The 25,217-nt window shown below is 38.9% G+C and overlaps 1 protein-coding gene across 11 annotated transcripts in view; it reads left to right on the top strand.

Moving 5' to 3' along the window:
- The window catches only part of DCC (DCC netrin 1 receptor), a 1,416,568-nt gene that overhangs the window by 720,485 nt on the left and 670,866 nt on the right, over positions 1–25,217 (top strand). For all 11 annotated transcript variants that reach the window (XM_055559274.1, XM_055559275.1, XM_055559276.1 and 8 more), the window contains 2 exons: positions 6,609–6,759; positions 8,355–8,491. In XM_055559274.1, the coding sequence (XP_055415249.1) occupies positions 6,609–6,759; positions 8,355–8,491 (288 nt within the window). The remainder of the gene's footprint in view (positions 1–6,608; positions 6,760–8,354; positions 8,492–25,217) is intronic.

Here is a 25,217-nt window from a genome sequence, read left to right on the forward strand (position 1 = left end):
GAGCCTGGAAGGAGAATTTTCATTTTCTCTTAAGTATTTGCTTTGTGCTTTAGTCATTAGCTTTTATAATTTCTTTGTTCCTCATGTAATTTTCAACCACTTTGCAACACCAGAGTTTCAAATAACTCCTTACTCTAAAAATTGTTCTTAATAAAAAAAAAATTTTAGAACTCAGAAAAATCCAAAGATGGAAAGAATAACCACCCACAGTTTTACCACACAAAGATAACCTTGGCAACTGGATCTCCTTTCTTCCCACTTTAAAACTTAAATACATTTTCTTGATGTTCTAAAAAAAATAATAATTTAAAGGAAAAAAATAAGGGGTACAAAGGCGATAGCACCCCACTCCAGTACTCTTGCCTGGAAAATCCCGTGGACGGAGGAGCCTGGTAGGCTGCAGTCCATGGGGTCACTAAGAGTTGGACATGACTGAGCATCTTCCCCTTTCCCTTTTCACTTTCATGCATTGGAGAAGGAAATGGCAACCCACTCCAGGGTTCTCGCCTGGAGAATCCCAGGGACGGGGGAGCCTGGTGGGCTGCTGTCTATGGGGTCACACAGAGTTGGACACGACTGAAGTGACTTAGCAGCAGCAGCAGCAAGTTTAATCGTGTCTCTTTAAATAGCCAGAATCACCCTAATACTGAAAACAAAACAAATAAAAACCAGAAAACAAAAGTCAAAATAAAAACAGCAACCACTCAAAAGGTTACTTGATATTTCAAATTGCTGAGTTTTTGTTTTGTTTTCATGTGTGTGTTTTAGTTATCTACTGCTATATAACAAACCACTCCAAAATGTAGTAACTTCCATTATTATGTCTTATAATTCTGGGGTTTCAGCTGTTCCTCTGCTCATTTCACTTTGATTCACTCAGACACCTTTGACGAAGGTGGAAGGTTTAAGATGGCCTCACTCACATGTCTATTAGCCGGTGTTGGTGTTTGGCTGGAAAACTCAGTCTTCCTCTGCGTGCCTTCTCATCCTCCAGTCGGAAAGAGCAGTATAGTTGTTCAGAAAGAGCCATGGCAGAAACTTGTGAGGCCCCCTGAGGCCTTGTGTTCAGAGCTCATCAATTTAATTCCCAACACAGACAAATAGTCAAGGCAAGATATAGGGTCAGGCCAGATTTAAACCATAGCAAATGTACCCTCAACTCTGGACTGGAGGAGCTTAAACAGTTTGTGATCATATTTAATCTATCACAATGTTGTGAGACATATGAACTATTTACTATTAAAGACTGTTTCTGTTTTAGCTTTGAGGAGTACTTCCATAATCTTAGAATTTATCAGATTCGGTAATTACAGGGAAACATCTTTGGGAAAAGGAAACCAAACTTCTCTGCTAAAGACTGACATTTCTATATGTATGAAGGGTAACACATACGACATGAATGAGATCGTCATATGTGACACGTTGTCATAGGTAACAGATTGTCATATGTGACACATTGTCACATGTAAGGGTTACACATATAACACATGAGGTTGGAGTAATTTAGAATGTATTTGTTGTTGTTTGGTTGCTAAGTCATACCCTACTCTCTTGTGACCCCATGGACTGTAGCCCACCCAGCTCCTCTGTCCATGGGATTCTCCAGGCAAGAACACTGGAGTGGGCTGCCATATCCTACTCCAGGGGATCTTCTCAACCCAGGGATCGAACCTGTGTCTTCTGCATTGCAGGTGGATTTTTACCACTGAGCCACCAGGGAAGCCTAGAATATATGTGCTCCACCTAAAAATAGCAGATGGTGATTTTGTGGCACTGAGCCCAGTGATGCCAATATTTTAAGATAAAGTAAAAAATCTCGTTTTTATGGCCGAGGAGGATTCCTACCGTTTTCTGTTTGTACCCATCCTCTTCCATTCATCTGTTGTTGAACATTTAGTTTGTTTCCATGTCTTGGCCATTGTGAACGATGCTGCTGTGTACATGGGATGGCACGCATCTTTTTGAATTATAGTTTTGTCTGGATATATGCCCAGGAGTGGGATTGCTGGATCATATAACAAGTCTGTTTTTCGTTTTTTCAGAAACCTTCCTACTGTTTTCCATAGTGGGTATACCAATTTACATTCTCACCAACAATGTAGGAGAGTTCCCTTTTCTCCACATCAGGGGTTTTATTTTTAAGCAACATTCTCCTTCAAAACATTTTCATTTGATTTGAAAATTCACTTTCAAGCAGGATTATTAAACAAACCACCAGCAATTTTGAAAAACAACTGCGACATTTTATCCAGAATATTGGTTTAATAAAGATTAACACATTTTGAAAATTCTTTCAATATTTTCATTGTGAAGAGTATTTATTTTTGTTGCTGTATCAAGCAGAAACAGATGTGAGAAGACTGAGAAAGTGTGAATTTCTCTTTCTTCACGAAAAGACTATTTTAGATGACAATTATTCTCCCAGTTATTAACAAGGGAGTTGGTGTTCTTTTATTCATCTGCGATCAGCTCATGTGGAGTTGGGTCCAGTCAAGGGAAATTAACAGCAATGTTGACATGTGTCGCAGACCTCTTCCCACCTCACTTCTTCCTGATCACCGGCGGCCCGCAGTGCGTTTGCGCATGCTCAGTTGTGTCTCTTTGCAACCCCCACCCCCCCCCCCCCCACGAACTGTCGCCCTCCAGGCTCCTCTGGCCGTGGGATTTTCCCAGCAGGAATACTGGACTGGGTTGCCACTTCCTCCTCTAGGGGATCTTCTCAACTCAGGGATCGAACCCGAGTCTCTTGTCACTCATGCCTTGGCAAGAGGATTCTTTACCACTTAGCCACCTGGGAATCCATGACCCCCAGTACAACCTATTTAAATCTAACATCCTTTGACATTTCCTTGTCACCCCAGTCTTGGCTTTGAAGATGTCATTGCCTCATTTTCTTTGCTTCAACATTTTGCTTTGGGTTGGCAAAATGAAAGATTATATGCTAATTCTATTTAATTCATTAATTTGTAAACAGCCACAATTAAGCCTTCATAGAGAAATGTGGGTTTTAATGGAGACCTGGAAATACAGTTTTTCATATTAAAGAAATAGAAATTTACTTAACGGGTCAGATCAGAGGATATTACATGACTGGGAAGATTTCCTCCAAGTCCACCTTCTGGTAATAATGCTGTTGGTGTGTCCCAGGTGTTAGGAGGGGAATTTATTTGGTAGGTGAAAGAGGAGCTCGTAACTCTCACAGAGCTCTTTCATGACAGTCTTGAACCTTGTGCTTAGGACTTTATATATATATATATGATTATTTCACTTGGTATATCATCTTAGCAATTTTTGGATCAAATGAGTCTGAATAGAATGAGTCTTTAGGTTGAAAATGGAGTGCACATATCCAGTGGAATATTGCTCAGCCATAAAAAGAAATATTGAGACATTAGTGGAGATGTTAGTTGACCTAGAGTCTTTCATACAGAGTGATATAAGCCTGAAAGAGAAAAACAAATATTGTCTATTAACCCATATATGTGGAATCTAGAGAGTCATGCAGTTGAACCTATTTGCAGGGCAGAGGTAGAGAATGGACAGCGGCCGCAGGGTGGGCGATGAACTGGGAGGTGGGAATCGACATGTGGGCACTGCCATGTGCAAAACAGCCAGTGGGAACCTGCTGTCACCAAGAGCAGGGAGCTCAGCTCAGTGCCCTGTGGTCTTAAAAGGGTTCGGGGGTGGGGGTTGGTTCATGAGGGAGGGGATATATGTATACATACAGGTGGTTCAATTCATACAGCAGGAACAGACATAACCTTGTAAAACAATGATACCTCAGTAAAAAAAGACACCATTTCAGTTGCCTGCTGGTAGCAATGAATAATGTCGTACAGACAGAACAACAGGAGGGTGGGTGATAAACGAGTATGCTCCTCACTTGTCCAAACTCTCAGCCCTAGCGACAAACACATTCTTTGGAAAGCTGTTAGGAATAAACAGAAGGGTTAGAAACAGCTAAACTTATTGTTATAACAACAAACAAACAAACTTTAGTGTAACTTTGTTTGGTCTTGAAGACAACAGATATTTCTCAGTATCTTCTGTGGTACTTGTTTAACAAAGTTCTAACGAGAAAAGGAAAGATATAAGCATCTGAATGCAGAGTTCCAAAGAATAGCAAGAAGAGATAAGAAAGCCTTCCTCAGCGATCAATGCAAAGAAATAGAGGAAAACAACAGAATGGGAAAGACTAGAGATCTCTTCAAGAAAATTAGAGATACCAAGGGAACATTTCATGCAAAGATGGGCTCGATATAGGACAGAAATGGTATGGACCTAACAGAAGAAGAAGATATTAAGAAGAGATGGCAAGAATACACAGAAGAACTGTACAAAAAAGATCTTCAAGATCCAGATAATCACGATGGTGTGATCACTGACCTAGAGCCAGACATCCTGGAATGTGAAGTCAAGTGGGCCTTAGAAAGCATCACTACAAATAAAGCTAGTGGAGGTGATGGAATTCCAGTTGAGCTATTCCAAATCCTGAAAGATGATGCTGTGAAAGTGCTGCACTCAATATGCCAGCAAATTTGGAAAACTCAGCAGTGGCCACAGGACTGGAAAAGGTCAGTTTTCGTTCCAATCCCAAAGAAAGGCAATGCCAAGGAATGCTCAAACTACTGCACAATTGCACTCATCTCACACGCTGGTAAAGTAATGCTCAAAATTCTCCAAGCCAAGCTTCAACAGTACGTGAACCGTGAACTTCCAGATGTTCAAGCTGGTTTTAGAAAAGGCAGAGGACCCAGAGATCAAATTGCCAACATCTGCTGGATCATGGAAAAGCAAGAGAGTTCCAGAAAAACATCTATTTCTGCTTTATTGACTATGCCAAAGCCTTTGACTGTGTGGATCGCAGTAAACTGTGGAAAATTCTGAAAGAGATGGGAATACCAGACTACCTAACCTGCCTCTTGAGAAACCTATATGCAGGTCAGGAAGCAACAGTTAGAGTTGGACATGGAACAACAGACTGGTTCCAAACAGGAAAAGGAGTACGTCAAGGCTATATATTGTCACCCTACTTACTTAACTTATATGCAGAGTACATCATGAGAAACGCTGGGCTGGAAGAAGCACAAGCTGGAATCAAGATTGCCAGGAGAAATATCAATCACCTCAGATATGCAGATGACACCACCCTTCTGGCAGAAAGTGAAGAGGAACTAAAAAGTCTCTTGATGAAAGTGAAAGAGGAGAGTGAAAAAGTTGGCTTAAAGCTCAACATTCAGAAAACGAAGATCATGGCATCTGGTCCCATCACTTCATGGCAAATAGATGGGGAAACAGTGGAAACAGTGTCAGACTTTTTTTGGGGGGGGCTCCAAAATCACTGAAGATGGTGATTGCCGCCATGAAATGAAAAGACGCTTACTCCTTGGAAGGAAAGTTATGTCCAACCTAGATAGCATATTGAAAAGCAGAGACATTACTTTGCCAACAAAGGTCCATCTAGTCAAGGCTATGGTTTTTCCAGTGCTCATGTATGGATGTGGGAGTTGGACTGTGAAGAAAGCTGAGCACCAAAGAATTGATGCTTTTGAACTGTGGTGTTGGAGAAGACTCTTGAGAGTCCCTTGGACTGCAAGGAGATCCAACCAGTCCATTCTGAAGGAGATCAGCCCTGGGATTTCTTTGGAAGGAATGATGCTAAAGCTGAAACTCCAGTACTTTGGCCACCTCATGCGAAGAGTTGACTCACTGGAAAAGACTGGACTCATTGGAAAAGACTCTGATGCTGGGAGGGATTGGGGGCAGGAGGAGAAGGGGACGACAGAGGATGAGATGGCTGGATGGCATCATTGACTTGATGGATGTGAGTTTGAGTGAACTCTGGGAGTTGGTGATGGACAGGGAGGCCTGGCATGCTGCAATTCATGGGGTCACAAAGAGTCAGACACGACTGAGCAACTGAACTGAACTGAACGTATTATTTTTAATCTTATATCTCAAGCCACAGAAGCAATAAACAAAGCAGATTGAAGTGGAATGGATATTTTTGTTGTTGTTATTAAGTCACTAAGTTGTGTCTGACTCTTTTGCAACCCTATGGACTGTAGTCCTCCAAGCTCCTTCTGTCCATGGAGTTTTCTAGGCAAGAATACTGGAATGGGTTGCCATTTCCTTCTTCAGCAGATCTTTCCAGCCCAGGGATCAAACCCATGTCTCCTGCATTGGCAGGTGGATTCTTTACCACTGAGCTACCAGGGAAGCCTGGAATAGATATTCGTGGCAGGCAAACTGAAAACAACAAAGAGCTTCGGGTGATGATGTTTAGGAAAGTTACTGATACTGTCATGTTCTTTAATGACAATCAGTCAACAGGACCTGTAGCCTGCATGAGTGACTTGTAGTCTCAAGCTTTTTACCTTTGCCTTTACCATGGTGTTATCAGCAGCCAAGAATATTTTAATATCGTAATCTTAGAAACTAAACATGGAAAAACACTTCTAGGAGTCTATTTTATAAATTTCATCTTCATCTTTCCATTTTTCTTTCCTTCCTCTTCTTCACAGCATTTTGTTAAAAAAAATGGTTCCAGCTATATCATTTTTCTTTTCAATATCATAACAGATGTGATCTTGTGTTTTCTCCCATAGATCCGGGACTGCACAGGCAGCTGTATTTTCTGCAAAGGCCATCAAATGTAGTAGCCATCGAAGGAAAGGATGCTATCTTGGAGTGCTGTGTTTCTGGCTATCCTCCCCCAAGTTTTACCTGGCTACGAGGAGAGGAAGTCATCCAACTCAGGTATGATAAATTTCCAAGACTTTCATGAAGTATGTGCTCCTGTTTCACTTTGATATAAGTATCTATTAATACTAGGGGTTTAGATGATAATTGAATAGTCTTTTCACATTCTTGGCATTAGAACATGAAAGACATTTTTTATTGTTTAGTTGCTAAGTCACATTCTACTCTTTGTGACCCCATGGACTGTAGCCTGCCAGGCTCCTCTGTCCATGGGATTTTCCAGCAAGAATACTGGAGTTGCCAACTCATCCTCCAAAGGATCTTCCCAATCCAGGGATTGAACCCTACCTTTCCCACATTGACAGGCGGATTCTTCACTACTGTACCACCACCTGGGTAGAGTGAAAATCCATGAGATCAATTATAAAAGGAAATTTAGAAAGCCAGGGTTGCCCTTGAGATAGTCCTACCCACAGAGCCTTCAGAGAAAGTACTTTGGAGGATCTGAATCTAAGGAGGTGGTATAGAGAGTCCCAGCTAAAACAGACATTCAAGATAAAAACAGAACTTGGCTGGATTCAAGTTACCAGATGTTAGTATTATGGCTTAGTTAGAAAGAAAACTCTTAATAGAATGAAACACAGTTGGAAGCATTTTGATCAAAATGGATTGGTTTTCATTTTAGAAATTAGTTTTATTGATTTTGAGATTTGATGTGGTACTTTTAAACACGTGTTTTATAGCAAAATGGGTTCATAGGCAGTAAGTTCATCTGTAAGTTTCGTCTGCCTGGAGTATTTTTTTATATAACAACACTGCATTGTATGGTATCACAACACTTCTGAGAATATGAATGCATGCAGTAAATCTGGTTGCAGCTTCCGCATGTGAAGAGGTGTTCTCCAAATATGACCAGGCATGCACAGTGCAGTATGATATGTAACTTTGTACAAAGATTACTAAGTTGGATGTCAGGACATAGGGCATGGACCCCTACTGGGAGGAATCACTTCTCTGGACCTTCAGTTCTCAAACCCAAAAATGAGAGAATCAAGCCACATTATGTCTTGTTTCTTTTCAGGACTAACATTAATTTTAAGTTTGAGTGAGTGAGCGAAAGTTGCTCAGTCGTGTCCGACTCTTTGCGACCCCATGGACTATACAGTCCGTGGAATTCTCCAGGCCAGAATACTGGAGTGGGTAACCTTTTCCTTCTCCAGGGATCTTCCCAACCCAGGGATCGAACCCAGGTCTCCCACATTGCAGGCGGATTCTTTACCAACTGAGCCACAGGGAAGCCCAAGAATACTGGAGTGGGTAGCCTATCCCTTCTCCTGCGGATCTTTCCGACCCAGGAATTGAACCGGGATCTCCTGCATTGCAGGAGGATTCTTTACCAACTGAGCTATGAGGGAAGCCCTAATTTCAAGTTTAATCTGCTTCATTTCTTTGATTACAGTCTTCCAATGGGAGTGTCTTACCTTGAAGGAATTTTTGACCAATAGATGCACTATTATCAAGCTCCCAGGAAACAGAGCCCCGGATTTTATAATTTGAGCTTTTATGGAGTTCATTTAAACCTTTAGATACCTTGTCTTATATAAACATAAATTAATCTGCTCTCTAATGTCATATTGCCTTCTGTCTTATAGGTCCAAAAAGTATTCTTTATTGGGTGGAAGTAACTTGCTTATCTCCAATGTGACAGACGATGACAGTGGAACTTACACCTGTGTTGTCACATATAAAAATGAGAATATTAGTGCTTCTGCAGAGCTCACAGTCTTGGGTAAGTGAATGACTTGAAATGAGTTTACCTTGTACCCTTCAAAATATATCACCATGATGCTATGAATATCATTCAAATGCTTCCTATGTTTATTACTGTCAAATTGCAAAGTCCCAATACTCCATATGTGTCCTTGCTCTATGTTGATTAGTTACACAGGGGTTGAATGCAGTTTTTGAATCCTTGCTCATTGATTAAAATCCAGATATATCACTGCTTGGTCTAATTATTCCAGTTATATAACTAAAACCTATTAAAATTATTATCAAGCAAAAGTGGTAAATATCAAATGAGAGGTTCCAAAATATCTGGGAGAAATAAATAAGAGAAACAGTAGAAAAAAGTAGGTACTTGAGCAGAAAAGTTAAATGTCATTTGAGATGACTAGGTTTCTGACATTAAACTCAGTTGTATTGGTAAAGTTGTTTAATTAAGATGGAAATACTGTAAATGTTAGATTGAAAATAAACCATTAAAATCAAATACTTCTAAAGAAAGCTTGCATAGCAAGAATCTAAATAAATGTCAGAGGCACAGATAAGTTCATTAAATTGAGATAGGCAAAGTCATTGTGTCTCCTTGCAAATAAATAATTCTCATATGTGGTAGCTACTGAGTCGAACAAAATGTTGTGTTATCTACCCGGTTTCTTTTAACCAGCTTAATTTGAATCATGCAGTTTAGGGAAAGTGCTTTAATATTTGAATTTCAATTGCTTTCTCCTGTAGCAACAAGAAAAACTTGTTTATCAGTCTTTGAATTTTTTTCCTCTGAAATCTTTTTACCATTTAAAGAGTCTAGGAAAAATCATAGGCTTTCTAAAAATTATTCAGTAGAAATGAAAAGGTACAGTCTACTGATTATATCTGCTAACCAATATTGTAATATTACTAGGCTATACATTTTGCTTTAAAGTTTGCATTTGGCTTTAAAGTTTGTTCAGAAAATGCTTTCATCTGTACACAGTGTAATAATGTATACGATGGGTGAGGGAATGTTTTCTTTGTTCTTTGATCAAACCGTAACCATTCGACTAAGAATAAGCAAAGAACTTTAATTATTTGGTCTTAGAGATAGCATTATTCTAAGTAAAATATCAGCTAACTTCAAAATGGCAACAATTTAATTTACTCTTATTTTATATGGAAGTTTTTTTGTGAAACAACTTTTGCATTTGTAACATCAAAGTACTGGTATTACAGATCGGTTACCATAGAAATTATCTTGTATTTTACTGATTATAAGAGAAATGTGGTTATAGAATGAGCTAGAATTTGTAGTGACCTGAGCTAAACCTCTAAGTGCAAATACATGGTCTAATTAATCAAATTAATTCATTACTTAGACATGCAATGCTTCATTGATATTTAAATCAAACATCTATAAATACTGACTTCTGAAGATAAGCTTGCCAAGAAACACATGTATGGACACATGTATGTATGCACACATTTTGACTTCTGTGTCATCTTCCTTTGGGCATTCCTGTGCGTGTATGTATGTTCTCTAGTCCTTGATTATTGAGCATTATTTTGTTTTGAAGTTTTATTTTTTCAAAAAGCAAGCACTGAGCTGACTTACCATTTTTATCAAGTTTTGTCACGTATTTGTTTATATCCTGAGGAAAAGTGTCAAAGAAAATTTATACTCTCACCAGCAGAACCAGAGTTTACCCCTCAGGAGAGACCATTCTCTAACAATTTATCAAATTGTCTGTTAATTCTAACTTGCATTTTTATTAAATCCTTATTGTTTTTATGATTTTCATGGACATTTTCATTTTATATTTTATGACTTGCTATCCATGTTTTGTGGTCTTTATACATTTACTGAAATAGTCATGTTTGTTGATTTGCAGGAACTCTTTATGTAGAAGAATAGCAATGATTTGTATGCTCTGAGTATGTGTATATCTGCTGTTGTTCTGATTTGGTTAAATTTTATATAAGATACCAAGTCTTTCTCTTTATGGTTGCCTTTAGACTTTATTCTGAATGTATTCTGTTTCTAAAAATCTATTATCAATTGCAGGTTGAATATATAAATTAGATGCATTATTAAATTTTAAATATAGATAGAGCTGTGTTTTTGTCTTGAGTCTCTTTCCTTTTTCCTCTATCCCCCGCTTCTTTCTTTTACTTCCTTCCCAAATCTTCTTGGTAACTGGCTATACATTTTAAGGATTTCCCACAGATTTAATATGATTTAGAACTGTTGTAGAAGGCATGGTGTAATGTGTGATGTGGTTGTTGATAACATTGTTTTATCTGTTCTATTCAGGCTTTAAAATACGTGTTGATACAGTAAAATATTTGATATAGTTTTTGATTCTTCTGATAATGAGTTGGCCAAAAAATTCATTTGGGTTTTTCTGTAACATTTTATCATTCAAGGTATATATATTTATAATGAAGCTCATCCTGTAAGACTGAGTTCATATGGAAAATATAATTTGTTACTTTTTTAAGGAAAAAAATAACTTCATTATCAGTGTTAACTCATGTTTGGTTTTCATTATTTTAAAGAATTTACGCATAATTTTAAGTTATTCATCTAATGGGCTTCCCTGGTGGCTCAGAGGTTAAAGCATCTGCCTGCAATGTGGGAGACCTAGGTTCGATCCCTGGGTTGGGAAAATCCTCTGGAGAAGGAAATGGCAACCCATTCCAGTACTCTTGCCTGGAAAATCCCATGGATGGAGGAGCCTGGTGGGCTACAGTCCATGGGGTTGCAAAGAGTCAGACATGACTGAGCGACTTCACTTTCACTTTTCACTTTAAGTTATTAATCAGATAAAATCCCACAGGAAATCCAAGCATGTGCTTATACATTTTAATCAAGCATTTTTCTTTAAAAAGAAAAAAAGATTCTTTTTAACAACTGTATTCATTTTGGGCTGTGCTGGGTCTTTGCTTTTTCAGCTGGCTTTCTCGCGTTGCAGTGCGCGGGGGACACTCTAGTTGCAGTGCCTGGGCTCCTGGTCGAGGCGGCCTCTCTCCTTGGGGAGCTCGGGCTCTCGGACACTACGTGGGCTCATGGGTGGGGCTCCCGGGCTCTGGAGCTCTGGGGAGAGCACACTTAGTTGCTCCACAGCATGTGGGATCTTCCCCAATCAGGGATTGAACCCGTGTCTCCTGCGTTAGTAGGAGCCACCAGGGAAACCCCAAACGTGTATTTTATCAGACTCTTGTTTTGCCTTTCAACTCAGTCTTTTCTTAGACTGTCTTTACATGTGAACTGGCATGAAGTAACAGATTATTCAAGTAGGATATAATTTTACATACAAGATAAAGAAATATGCTGTGGTTTTTGTCAGGAGTTTCAGAATTAATGTTCATTAAATATAAGTTAAAATATTTGCATCCTAAAGTGGAATTTGAAATTGCCATAATACATAAACCTATTGAAGAGATCTGTATTAGACAAGATTAAGGACAATCATTGTTTGAAATAAATAAAATAATTTATGGTTAATAATAACCATTTATATAATGTTTCTGACCTATAAGAATAACCAGCAATACAGTACTGGTAGCCCTGTTTTGAGTACATGCACTGTGCTGGGTTTTGGAAAGGCTACACAAAGGTTTGAGGTCTGGCTTTGATGCAGTTGCTATATAGTTACAGATTCATGCATTCAGTTGTCTTCCTCACTTTCACAGTAAGGTTTTTCCCTTGTTGCATGTGAACATTGAATCTGAAGCTATGAAGAACTGGTAGTCTTTGCTCTCATAAAAGAAAGAACCTCAAAAGTGATGGTGACAGGAGAAAGCTTGAGATTACAGTTACAGAGGGAGAGTCTTTGGATGCTATTGCCAGATTATATTTTGTTTAAATCACTAACGCCATGATTATTTTTAAACTCTAGCTTTTCTAAAAAAGGAACTAAAGAACGGTATACTGTCAGTTCTTATCTTCAAAATGTCCAGACTTCCGGCTTAAGAACTATAATCATCATTTCTGAATATATGTACATGCTTTTTTGTATCTATCCAGTACCCTCATGCACACTTCTCTACATATATTAAGACAACCCTTAATAAACAGGTTTGACACTGCCTTAGGTCTAAATTGATTCATTGTCTGAATCAATGCAGAAATGTATACTTTAAAAAGGTATTTGATCTTTAACCAACGAGGTGCTTGACCGTAGATAAACCCTGTGCCCTGTCTAACTTTCTAACAAAATATTTTATATGATTTTCATGGGGCTCCTGGTTTTATCATACACCACTGTTACAGACTGAAATGTTCCCCTTACATCTGTATGTTAACATCTTAATCCCCACTGTGAGTATATTTGGAGAGAGACCTTTACATAAGTAATTAAGGTAAATGAGGTCATAAAGTCAGGGCCCTAATCCAAAAGAAGCGATGTCTTCATTAGAAAAGAAAGAAGTGTCAGATCACTCTTTGAATGCACACACAGAGAAGTAACCATATGAGGACACAGAGAAGAGCCATCATCTGTAAGCCAAAGAGACAGGTCTCACCAGAAACCAACCCTATCACCTGTAAGCCAAAGAGACAAGTCTCACCAGAAACCAACCCTGCTGGCACCTTGATCTTAGACTTCCAGCCTCCAGAACTGTGAAAACATTAAGTTTCCGGTTGTCTAAACCACCCAGTCTATGGTATTATGTAATGTCAGCACAACCAGACTAATATCTGTTAAAAATGTCCTTGATCAGTTTTATAGACATAGAAGCTACAATGGTGAAGTATATTACCAACATTTGTTACACACTGTTAGTATGGGCAATCTTAAATTTCCATGAGTGTAAAAAAAAAAAAAATCTACCTCTTACCTTACAATAGCAGTGAATGAAAGCCCGTTTCTTCATTTATGCAATTGATTATATATAGTTCTAATATCAATATAAATTTAATGTCTGCATCTCTTATTTTTTTCATTATCATCATCTATTTAGTAATTTCTAAGTATAAGATATCACATTTATAGATCCTGTCATTTTAATTTATTTGTCTCAATTTTAATAGTAAATGTATAATTAACTATGAAAACATATGCTTATTTCCTAAGTAAATTCTTAGATAGGCTGTATAAATTCAAGTTTCTTGTAGCAAGTCAATTGTCACATACCCTGTCAACTCGCAGATGTGTCCAGTAATGGAAGGAAACATGATAATTAAAATTTGATATGACTTTATGTCCTTTTATTTTTTACATATGGGAATTTTACATTTTTTTTTCTGAAACATAATGTGTCATTTGCTGGTACTTTCTGAGCATGTGTAATTGACCAAGCAGAAATTGACACATCCGTCTCTTTGGAGAGTAAGTGGCACACTCACCTTCCATTAAGGTCTTCAGTCACTTCCTTTATAAACTCACTGGTGGGTTACCCATGTTGGGTTTTAGGCTTAGTTTCTCAGCCATGAATGGAAAGCCGTTATTGTAAGATATATTAAGATAATATTTATTCATTTATTGCAATGTGGTAACTCTTTGGTTGAATGAAGTTCTTCAAAATTTATTGCTTCTGCCTAAGTCGCAGTTCTTAAATTTCATGTCATTCCATAATTGGCCTTTATTAACACTGACCTCCCTCACCTATATGCATTTAATGATCATAGTCATAAACACTGTGCCTTGGGTAAGTTTATATTGATTATGCTTCACAAGATAATTGCCAAATGGATCATATTGAAATTAGTTAAGATTTTTTTCATGGAGAGATATCCCAAAAGTAGAATACAAGTGCATAAAGTAGGGCAGAATTAAATTTAAAAAAATCATTTATTAGCCGCTTAATCCCATCACTGTGTTGATTTATTATAGTCACTTTCCTCCCTTGAGATCACCATTGTCATGAACTTATACAGAAGTTCTATCCAAAATGATGATTAGAAAATTCTGTTGCATGCATAAGTGTGTCAGAATAAGAAAATTGGCAAATTCAGGCTGTTAGTAAAAAAAAAAAAAATTTGATATCACTCCTACAATTACATCTGGCTGTGGAACTACTGGTTGGATGAGTGGTAGGGTTTATTTATTTATTATACAGATATTTATATGAAGGCCTACCATGGAGATCTGTACTCTCCTTCCCTCTTTCTTTAGAGAAAACAATTGGAACGGTGTTTTGCATTTATCCTTGAGATGATTATGATCTAATTTTGTTCTTTCTCAGACAGATAAGGAAGGATGTAGAGGCCCAGAGGGAAAGGCAAAGGCTATGTACTAATTCAGAGCATTAAAAAGGCAATCTAAGACTATAATTTTAATTAGCCCTAACAATCTCAGCAAGGTGAATTGACCATCTGTGGTTTAGAAGAAGAACTGCTGATAGTGGTGAAAAGCTGCCCGAAAGGGCATTCCGTGCCAACGTTTTCCCCAACCATCAGACGTGCACAGTACCCCGGAAGGAGCTTAGCTCTGTGAAAGGACTGGGACTAAATTAGACAGGAGTGTTTTAATTAAAGTTAGCAAGAGTTAGGGCTTCCCTAGTGGTTCATTGGTAAAGAATCTGCCTGCAGTGCAGGAGACCTGGGTTCAGTCCCTGGTTCAGGAAGATCCCCTGGAGGAGGGCATAGCAACACTGGTATTTTTGCCTGGAGAATCCCATGGCCAGAAGAGTCTGGCAGGCTGCAGTTCATGGGGTCGCATACAGTCAGATACAACTGAAGTGACTAAGCAGCAGTAAGAGTTAGTATCAGCTGTGCTTGCCAGTTTTTAAAGACCAGTGAGGAGATATATACACACATATAAAAATTATAAATATCATGTATATGTATATATATATTTTATATATATATATATGTGTGTGTGTGTATATATATTTCTTATATACTATCCGGAGAAGGAAATGGCAATCCATTCCAGCATTGCCTGGAGAATCCCATGGACAGATGAGCCTGGTGGGCTACATTCCATGGGGTCACAAAGAGTTGGACACGACTAAGTGACTAACACACTAATGTTTTTCTGATTTAATACTTAATATATCTAGGTATATACTCATTTCAGTAATTTTACGTAGGTGTGGACTCATCTTTAGTACAATCTGGTATGTTTCAGCAAGAAGCCTCCAGAGGATGCCTAGCATCCAGGCCCCTGAAATTGACGCTGTGAGGCCGAGGCTTCCCCCAGCACTTGATGCAGTGTACCTAAGGGCAAAAATTAACCAACTTGAAAACACAAGTCTTCAAATGGTGGATGATGATGTAGCATTTGGAGTTTCTATCTGTACGTTGATCTATTTATTCATTTGTTCAACAAATGTGTTTTTAAAATGCAATAATATCTTTCCTAATGCTTAAAGAAACATCCTTATTGAATATCATTCATTGTAATTCACACACTAGACAATTCTGTCTCTATGAAAGTGAAGTGACGGTGTTAGTCGCCCAGTCGTGTCTGACTGTTTGTGACTCCATGGACTATGGCCTTCCAGACTCCTTTGTCCATGGGGATTCTCCTCTGTCCATGGGATTCTCCAGGCAAGAAGACTGCAGTGGGTTGCCATTTCCTTCTCCAGGGAATCTTCCCGACGCAGGGATCGAACCCAGGTCTCCTGCATTGCAGGCAGACTCTATACCTTCTGAGCCACCAGGAAATAGATTTCCCTATTCTGGGAATATGAACAAAATTCTAGAAGGCATTGTGTTTTGTGGCTGATTTTTTAGATCTTCCCGACGCAGGGATCAAACCCAGGTCTCCTGCATTGCAGGCAGACTCTATACCTTCTGAGCCACCAGGAAATAGATTTCCCTATTCTGGAAATATGAACAAAATTCTAGAAGGCATTGTGTTTTGTGGCTGATTTTTTAGACTTAGCATAATACTTTCAAGGCTCATCCTTGCCGTATGCATCAGTACTCCATTTCTTCTGTGGTCAAATAGTGTTCCATTTGTGTAGATAGATTGCATTTTGTTTATCCACTCGGTGGATGTGCATTACAGTTGTCTTCAACTTTTGCCTAGTATGAATAATTCTATGTAACACTTGTGTACAAGTTTTTGTGTAAACCTATGTTTTTGATTCTCTAAAGTATATGCCTAGAAGTGAAATTGCTAGTTGTGTGACAGCTGTGTGTTTAATCATTTGAGGAAATACCAGGCTGTTTTCCAAAGCTACTGTATTATTTTACATTCTCCATAGCCGTGTATGAGTAGTTCTAGCTCTCTACATCCTCACCAACACTTGTTAATACCTGACATCTTTATTCTAGCCAACCTATTGTGTCCAGGATGGTATCTCATTGTAGGTTTGGTTTGAATTCGCCTCATGACTAATAATGTTGAGTATTTTTGTGGGATTATTGGCCGTTTGTGTATGTTTCTCGAAGAAAATTCTATTCAGATTCTGTGCCCATAATTTATATAATGTATATAATTTAATCACCAGGATCCACAGTACAGGTCTCTTCAGAATCTCTTAACAGGCTTGTGTTTGGGAAATGTTGTGTGCAGTTAACCAAGACGATAGAGTTAAAAGCCACTTTTTTTCCTGTATTTGGGGGATGAAGGAGTGTTTTAGGAGAAGAATATCCCATTATCAGCAGTAAAGCTACACCAATTTAGCTTACATGTAATTGCAGCTTACTATGTACATTTCTGTTGGAACTGCCTACCCAATTAAAAGGGGAATTTTACTATGGTTAGTGGGTGTAGCCATTTTTTTGTTCTTTCAGTTCAGACCCATTACACATTTTGTAGGAAGCAACATGATGCCTTTTTAATCACAGCCCAGTGTTTCCCTCCTGCTAAGAAAAAATACATGTGATATTTGTGAGCTTGCATCCACTGCTGCTTTAGAGGATCAGCAAAGAAAATAATTAGCCCTGGTGATTAAATTATATAATTTAATTTTCCCTTGGTGTGTTCTTAGTGACATTCAAAAAATAGTGAATCCAACTACTGAATTCTTGGTTATAACACTTTATCACTGATTTCCAGTGTATGAAAACAAAAGACATTTCAAATGAGCCTGGAGATTGGGGTGTGTGTGTGTGTGTTCCTTAAAGGATGGTTAGTCAGGGAGAGGTGGGGATTGTGTATGTAATATTATGTTTCTCTTTTAGAATGCTAATTTAGGTTGTAAAATAACCTTGGGGATTAAGATTCCACAGGGTCACTGTGTAGACTTAACGCAGGAAGGCAGAGGGAGAGGAGGAGCATTTTCCTTCTTTGATTTTTTTGAAACAAAATAAATTCATAAGAAATAAATTCTGGCCTCAGAAGAAGATATCAGTGAGTGAGTTTTCCTTTCCCCTCCTCTTGACTGCCTTCATGTAAAAGAGGAGCAAGTTTATTCACATCTCCACTGTAAACTGCATGATTTTCTTCTTTGTGGCTTAATGCTTTGTGGGATATTTTGTTTTTATCAGCATCTCTCCTAAAATCAGGAGCATTTGTATGAAGGTGAAGCTCATCTTTTATTCTAGCCACAGCGCCTTCGTCCGCCATCTTGCTCTTCCCTCTGCTTTTCCAGTGTGCTCCAGTTTATAATACTTGATGATGTTACTGGGTGAGCGACTGAGAGCACAGTGCTGGATCTGTGCGTGGTCTCTGCATTGGACCAATGGCAACTCCTCTGCAGAGCTGCTATGAAGATTGTATGTGTTTGTGCTAAACTGCTTCAGTTGTGTGTGACTGTCTGTGACCCTGTGGACTGTAGCCCGCCAGGCTCCTCTGTCCATAGGATTCTCCAGGCAAGAATACTGGAGTGGGTTGCCGTGCCCTCCTCCAGGGTATGAAGATTACGCTGAGTGAAATGATACATGTTCAATGCAGCTTCAGGACATTGCCTAGAATGGAGCAGATATTTGACAAGTGGCATCATTATCATTATCTGGCCATTAGCATGCATTTTGCTTGATTACGCAAACTCAGAATGCAAGTCTCATTTAGATTTTATAAGTTGGATGGGTCTTGCCATCTCCTGACATTTCAGGGAAGCTCCAGGAGAAAGAAACTGTGTTAGAGGAGAATTCTAGAAGTGACTCTAAGAATGGTGGAACTTAGGGCACTAAAATTTATCTAACACACAGAATCACTGAACCAAAGTTGTAGAATGGAGGGAAAATGAATGAGTTCTGCTGCCTTGAGTGGGCTCTAGAGTCTAATGGTTTGGACATGAACCAGGGTCTAGTACATGTGAAGCATTAAATAAATATTAGCTATTATGATTTTAAGAATAATCTGAGCTAGAAGTATTATAGACTTTCTTACAGGAACTTAAGAAGTGTTCTACCATTATTTACTATGTATCAAAGACTGTGAAAATGTCAGCATTGTAAATTATTAAATGAAAATCACCTAGAAAATAAATATTCACAATTAAGTTAGCTTTGGATAATAAAGAATATTTATCATTCACATATATTATACACATGAAAACTTTCAAAATAAGTAAATAGAGTTTGGTTTAATGAATATGTTCTCAGTGTTGTAATACATTAAATCCAATCATGAACTTTGGACACTCTTTTTCTTATATCCTACTTATATTAAATCTGTAATAGTTCAACCTCCAGAATGTATTTCAGATCTATGTACTTTTCTCCATCTTGACTTTGCTCACTCTAAATAAATCCAACAACTCGCACCTGTTACCTGGAACAGACCTATAATATCCTGTCTTTCCATCAATGGGATATCCCATTCTCACCCATTAATCAGAATACATTATGTCCCTCCTTAGAAATTGAAACTCTTAAGGCCCTTCAATTTTTTTTTTCTTTTTTCTTTACTAAACTAAAAACTCTGTACCACATCTTACTAACTGCTGTGGGGTTTAGCTTGTGTTAAATTTTCTAACTTCATCACTTCTTACCTTTCTTCCTAAGCCTCCCATCCTGGCTTCCTGTCTGTTCCTTGAACAAACCAATTTTCAGCCTCAAGCATTTGGAGGCAGCTTCCAATTCCCTTGTGGCTCAGCTGGTAAAGAATTTGCCTGCAATGCGGGAGACCTGGGTTTGATCCCTGGGTTGGGAGATCCCCTGGAGAAGGGAAAGGCCACCCACTCCAGTATTCTGGCTTGGAGAATTCCATGGACCAGTCCATGGGGTCTCAGAGAGTCGGATACGACTGAGTGACTTTCACTTTCACTTTCCGGTGTCTGGAGTTATCTTCCCTCAGCTCTTTGAGTGACTACTCCTTACCCAGATCATATCACAAATATCACCTTCTTATGGAGTTCATCCTCCTTGTCCACTCGGACTAAAGCAGCCTCTTTCAGTTACACTGTTCCACCATCCTGTTTTTTTTTTTTTCCCCCTTTGTAGTACTTGTTGCAATCTGTTATTGCGTTGTCCTCATTCTGTCTTCATAAGAGTAGAGTCCTCATCTATTTTTTCATTGTTATGTATCCCCAGAAACAAATCAATCTATCATTGGGCTGAATTAATGATATTTTGCCATTACCATCTACATCGATGTTTTCATAACTCACATTTATCGGGCACACATTATTTGCCAGGCATTGTGCAAAGTGCTGTTTTCTCATGTAATAGATCCAAAATCTCTAAGGGAGGTAGTCTTCTTCTTTCCATTTTTATCTCCACTTTAGAGATGAGGAAATTGAGACTCATCGTCATCCCTCGTGTCGTCCCTGTCACCATCACCACACCACCACCATCATCATTTTAGGAAGCAGAATTAGAATTGGTGCTGTATTTCTCAGAAAGCGGTGAGGGAAAGGAATAGGGACCTTAGATGGAGAAAATCCATCAAGACAACCCAAATGAGTCATTCAGACAGGTGGATCATCAGGGCAGGCTTCTGGTAAACAAACACAAATCCCCGGAAATCTTAGACGTTGTATAATTCTCAAGGTTTGATCTCCAGGTCAGCAGCACCGGCATCACTTGTGAAAGTGAAAATGAAGTCACTCATCATGTCCGACTCTTTGCAACCCCACAGACTGTAGCCCACCAGACTCCTCCATCCATGGGATTTTCCAGGCAAGAATACTGGAGTGGGTTGCCATTTCCTTCTCCAGGGGACCTTCCTGACCCAGGGATCAGGGATTGAGCCCAGGTCTCCTGCACTGTAGGCAGATGCTTTATCATCTTAGCCACCAGAAAAGCCCAAGGCATCACTTGTAAACGTGTTAGAAATGCAGATTTGCTGCCCTTGCCTACTGAATCAGAAACCCTGGAGTTGGATGTAAGAAATTGCATCTCAGTAAGGCTTCCTAGCGGAGAAGGCAATGGCACCCCACTCCAGTACTCTTGCCTGGAGAATCCCAGGGACGGGGGAGCCTGTTGGGCTGCCGTGTATGGGGTCGCACAGAGTCGGACACGACTGAAGCGACTTAGCAGCAGCAGCAGCAAGGCTTCCTAGAGAATTCGTAACCACTTCTTTAAGAAAAAGAAGACCTATCTGGGAGGTAGCAAAAGAAAAGTGAAATTAACAAGAGTAAGACAAGACATTCATTCAAAAACCAAAACCAACAGCCAAAAGTAAGGTTAACAGGCCACGTGCAAAGACACAGACCTGTTATCAAGGCTGGAGGATAAGGGAGGGAGGGACTTGGATGTAAGGAAGAACAGTCAAGGTAGAGAATGGGGTGGCAGGAGGTGGGGAGTCAAGTAGGCCTAGACACTATGCAAATGGACTTAATCGCTCTCACCTGCAGCTCTTGCTCAAGTTGTTAAAATTTCCCTCTGATACACAGGATTAGCAAGGGAGCATGAGATTGGACTAAGCCAAAAGTAGAATTAAAAAAAAAGCAAAGACAGAACAAGGCTCCCATGGCTCCCGTTATATCTACTGGTAGGATGTGGGCCTCGGGATGAAGATGGGCCATGATGACTGCACTGAGACAGATCTGTAAGTTTGCAGATGACTCTGAAACTGTTCCAGGGAGATGGATGTATCTTGCAAGAACACTTTGTAATAGGCAAAATAACAGAGGATACATTTCAGCTGCGGCAAGTATAACGAGCTATGTCTGGGGAAATGTAATCCAAACTCTGCTGGTAATATGAATTACTCTCCTGTATTACTTTTGTCCAGGGAGAAACTTGATATCTGAATCTGTGTCAACTATTTCTTGAAGATAGTCCGGTATGGAGTGGCAGCTCAAAAGATCGACCAAATGGCAGAGATAGCATTGAAAAAAATTGATTAAAAAAAACAGGATTATATAATTTTGTTAAATCTTTGAACAGAATGAATAATGTTTCTGAACTTGGAGTAGAGATCATGGTTCTATTGAGTACATTCCATCAAGGCCATAAAACAGTTAGAGAAGCCTGAAAGCTTAACGGAACTGATCAAAGGAATAAAATAGTAAGACCAGATGAGAAATTTTCAGTTCAGAAAAATGATGGCTGAAAAGGGACACAATCAAATTCATGTCCATGAAGGATATTAGTAAGTGGAGCTTGGTCATTCAACAAATTCAAGAATACTATACCTTGGAGAATGTTCTTGAAGCTTGAAGGTAACTTTAGGATGAAAAAGAAAAGATAAAGTGTTAGATTTCTTTTCATACCTGGTGGTAAATTTATTGATGTTGTTCCCCACAAGTGAGTTCATAAATTAGAAAGATAATAAGTAATATAAATAACAATTTGATTTTAGAAAATAATATTTAAAATGGTTTCCTTAACATTTAAGGAAGACATTATTGGAGATACATTAAAATTTATGCATTCTCATGAAAATCAGACTCTAGTAATTAATGGCTGATTCTATATTATAGTTTTAAACTAGTCTTTATCATATATGTATATATACACGCACAAACACACACTCATATTCACACACACGCATATACATATATAAATTTTATTTTGCTCTCCTTTAAAATAAAATTTTATGAAAGAAACATGTACACATTAATTATAGACACATTTAAAAATGCAGAAGAGTATACAAATAGTAAATGGTAACATAAATAGTATGCAAATAGTGTACAAATAGCTTATTAGTATACTATTAATATTTTACTGAGCTATTTTCTGTACATGGTTAAAATTTGTACTTGATTCTAATTTTTAAATGTATTTACTGACTCCAGAATTTTGTCACTATGTAAAATGTTGATTTAATAAGCATTTTTAATCATAACATGAAAATACTAGTATTCTGTGAAACCACATTACCAGAATGTAAGGTTTTGACTGTACAGTTCAAAATGAGTTAGACTGTGAACTTTTTGTTTTATTTTTTAATCTGGTTTTAGTATTCAAGTTTATTATACTCATGAAATTAAGTAGTTTTCTAATTCTGTTTTATTTCTATAAGTACATTTTGTGCCTGATGAACTATGGAATGAGGTTCGTGACATTGTACAGGAGACAGGGATCAAGACCATCCCCATGGAAAAGAAATGCAAAAAAGCAAAATGGCCATCTGGGGAGGCCTTACAAATAGCTGTGAAAAGAAGAGAAGCAAAAAGCAAAGGAGAAAAGGAAAGATATAAACATCTGAATGCAGAGTTCCAAAGAATAGCAAGAAGAGATAAGAAAGCCTTCCTCAGCGATCAATGCAAAGAAATAGAGGAAAACAACAAAATGGGAAAGACTAAGGATCTCTTCAAGAAAATCAGAAATACCAAGGGAACATTTCATGCAAAGATGGGCTCGATAAAGGACAGAAATGGTATAGACCTAACAGAAGCAGAAGATATTAAGAAGAGATGGCAAGAATACACAGAAGAACTGTACAAAAAAGATCTTCATGACCCAGAAAATCACAATAGTGTAATCACTGACCTAGAGCCAGACATCCTGGAAAGTGCTGCACTCAATATGCCAGCAAATTTGGAAAACTCAGCAGTGGCCACAGGACTGGAAAAGGTCAGTTTTCATTCCAATCCCAAAGAAAGGCAATGCCAAAGAATGCTCAAACTACTGCACAATTGCACTCATCTCACACACTAGTAAAGTAATGCTCAAAATTCTCCAAACCTGGCTTCAGCAATACGTGAACCATGAACTTCCAGATGTTCAAGCTAGTTTTAGAAAAGGCAGAGGAACCAGAGATCAAATTGCCAACATCTGCCGGATTATGGAAAAAGCAAGAGAGTTCCAGAAAAGCATCTATTTCTGCTTTATTGACTATGCCAAAGCTTTTGACTGTGTGGATCACAATAAACTGTGGAAAATTCTGAAAGAGATGGGAATATCAGACCACCTGACCTGCCTCTTGAGAAATTTGTATGCAGGTCAGGAAGCAACAATTAGAACTGGACATGGAACAACAGACTGGTTCCAAATAGGAAAAGGAGTTCGTCAAGGCTGTATATTGTCACCCTGTTTATTTAACTTACATGCAGAGTACATCATGAGAAATGCTGCACTGGAAAAAACACAAGCTGGAATCAAGATTGCCGGGAGAAATATCAATAACCTCAGATATGCAGATGACACCACCCTTATGGCAGAAAGTGAAGAGGAACTAAAAAGCCTCTTGATGAAAGTGAAAGTGGAGAGTGAAAAAGTTGGCTTAAAGCTCAACGTTCAGAAAACGAAGATCATGGCATCCGGTCCCATCACTTCATGGGAAATAGATGGGGAAACAGTGGAAACAGTGTCAGACTTTATTTTTCTGGGCTCCAAAATCACTACAGATGGTGACTGCAGCCATGAAATTAAAAGACGCTTACTCCTTGGAAGGAAAGTTATGACCAACCTAGATAGCATATTCAAAAGCAGAGACATTCCTTTGCCAACAAAGGTTCGTCTAGTCAAGGCTATGGTTTTTCCTGTGGTCATGTATGGATGTGAGAGTTGGACTGTGAAGAAAGCTGAGTGCCGAAGAATTGATGCTTTTGAACTGTGGTGTTGGAGAAGACACTTGAGAGTCCCTTGGACTGCAAGGAGATCCAACCAGTCCATTCTGAAGGAGATTAGCCCTGGGTGTTCTTTGGAAGGAATGATGCTAAAGCTGGAACTCCAGTACTTTGGCCACCTCATGTGAAGAGTTGACTCATTGGAAAAGACTCTGATGCTGGGAGGGATTGGGGGCAAGAGGAGAAGGGGACGACAGAGGATGAGATGGCTGGATGGCATCACGGACTTGATGGACGTGAGTTTGAGTGAGCTCCAGGAGTTGGTGATGGACAGGGAGGCCTGGCATGCTGCGATTCATGGGGTTGCAAAGAGTCGGACGCGACTGAGCGACTGATCTGATCTGTTTAGTATGTAAAGGCTGTTTATGTCTGTTATGTGGTATATCTTAATAGCACATAAAGGCTCCCATTGACGGAGGAGCCTGGTAGGCTGCAGTCCTTGGGGTCGCTAACAGTCAGACATGACTGAGCGACTTCACTTTCACTTTTCACTTCCATGCATTGGAGAAGGAAATGGCAACCCACTCCAGTTTTCTTGCCTGGAGAATCCCGGGGATGGTGGAGCCTGGTGGACTGCCGTCTATGCAGTTGCACAGAGTCGGACACGACTGAAGTGACTTAGCAGCAGCAAGGGCATCCTGTGTTTCTTCATATCTACCCAATTTGAAATAATTTGCCTTTTCTAAGGAGAGTTTCACTTAGTCATTTATTATCACACACAATTTAAATTATTGTCATGAGATATTTGAGAAAACAGATTGTGTGTTTGAATATTGGTGCTGTTTACTAGCTATTATTGAGAATTTGCATGAAGACTTAAATAGTGAATTTAAAGTACTTGGTATAATTTTTGTCACAAAGTAAAGTATTCCCTAAAGTAGCAGGTGGCACTAGTGGTAAAGAGCCCACCTGCTCCTCCAGGAGACATAAGAGATGCAGATTTGATCCCTGGG

Source organism: Bubalus kerabau, chromosome 21, assembly GCF_029407905.1.
Source record: "Bubalus kerabau isolate K-KA32 ecotype Philippines breed swamp buffalo chromosome 21, PCC_UOA_SB_1v2, whole genome shotgun sequence".
NCBI classification, from domain to species: Eukaryota; Metazoa; Chordata; class Mammalia; order Artiodactyla; family Bovidae; genus Bubalus; species Bubalus kerabau.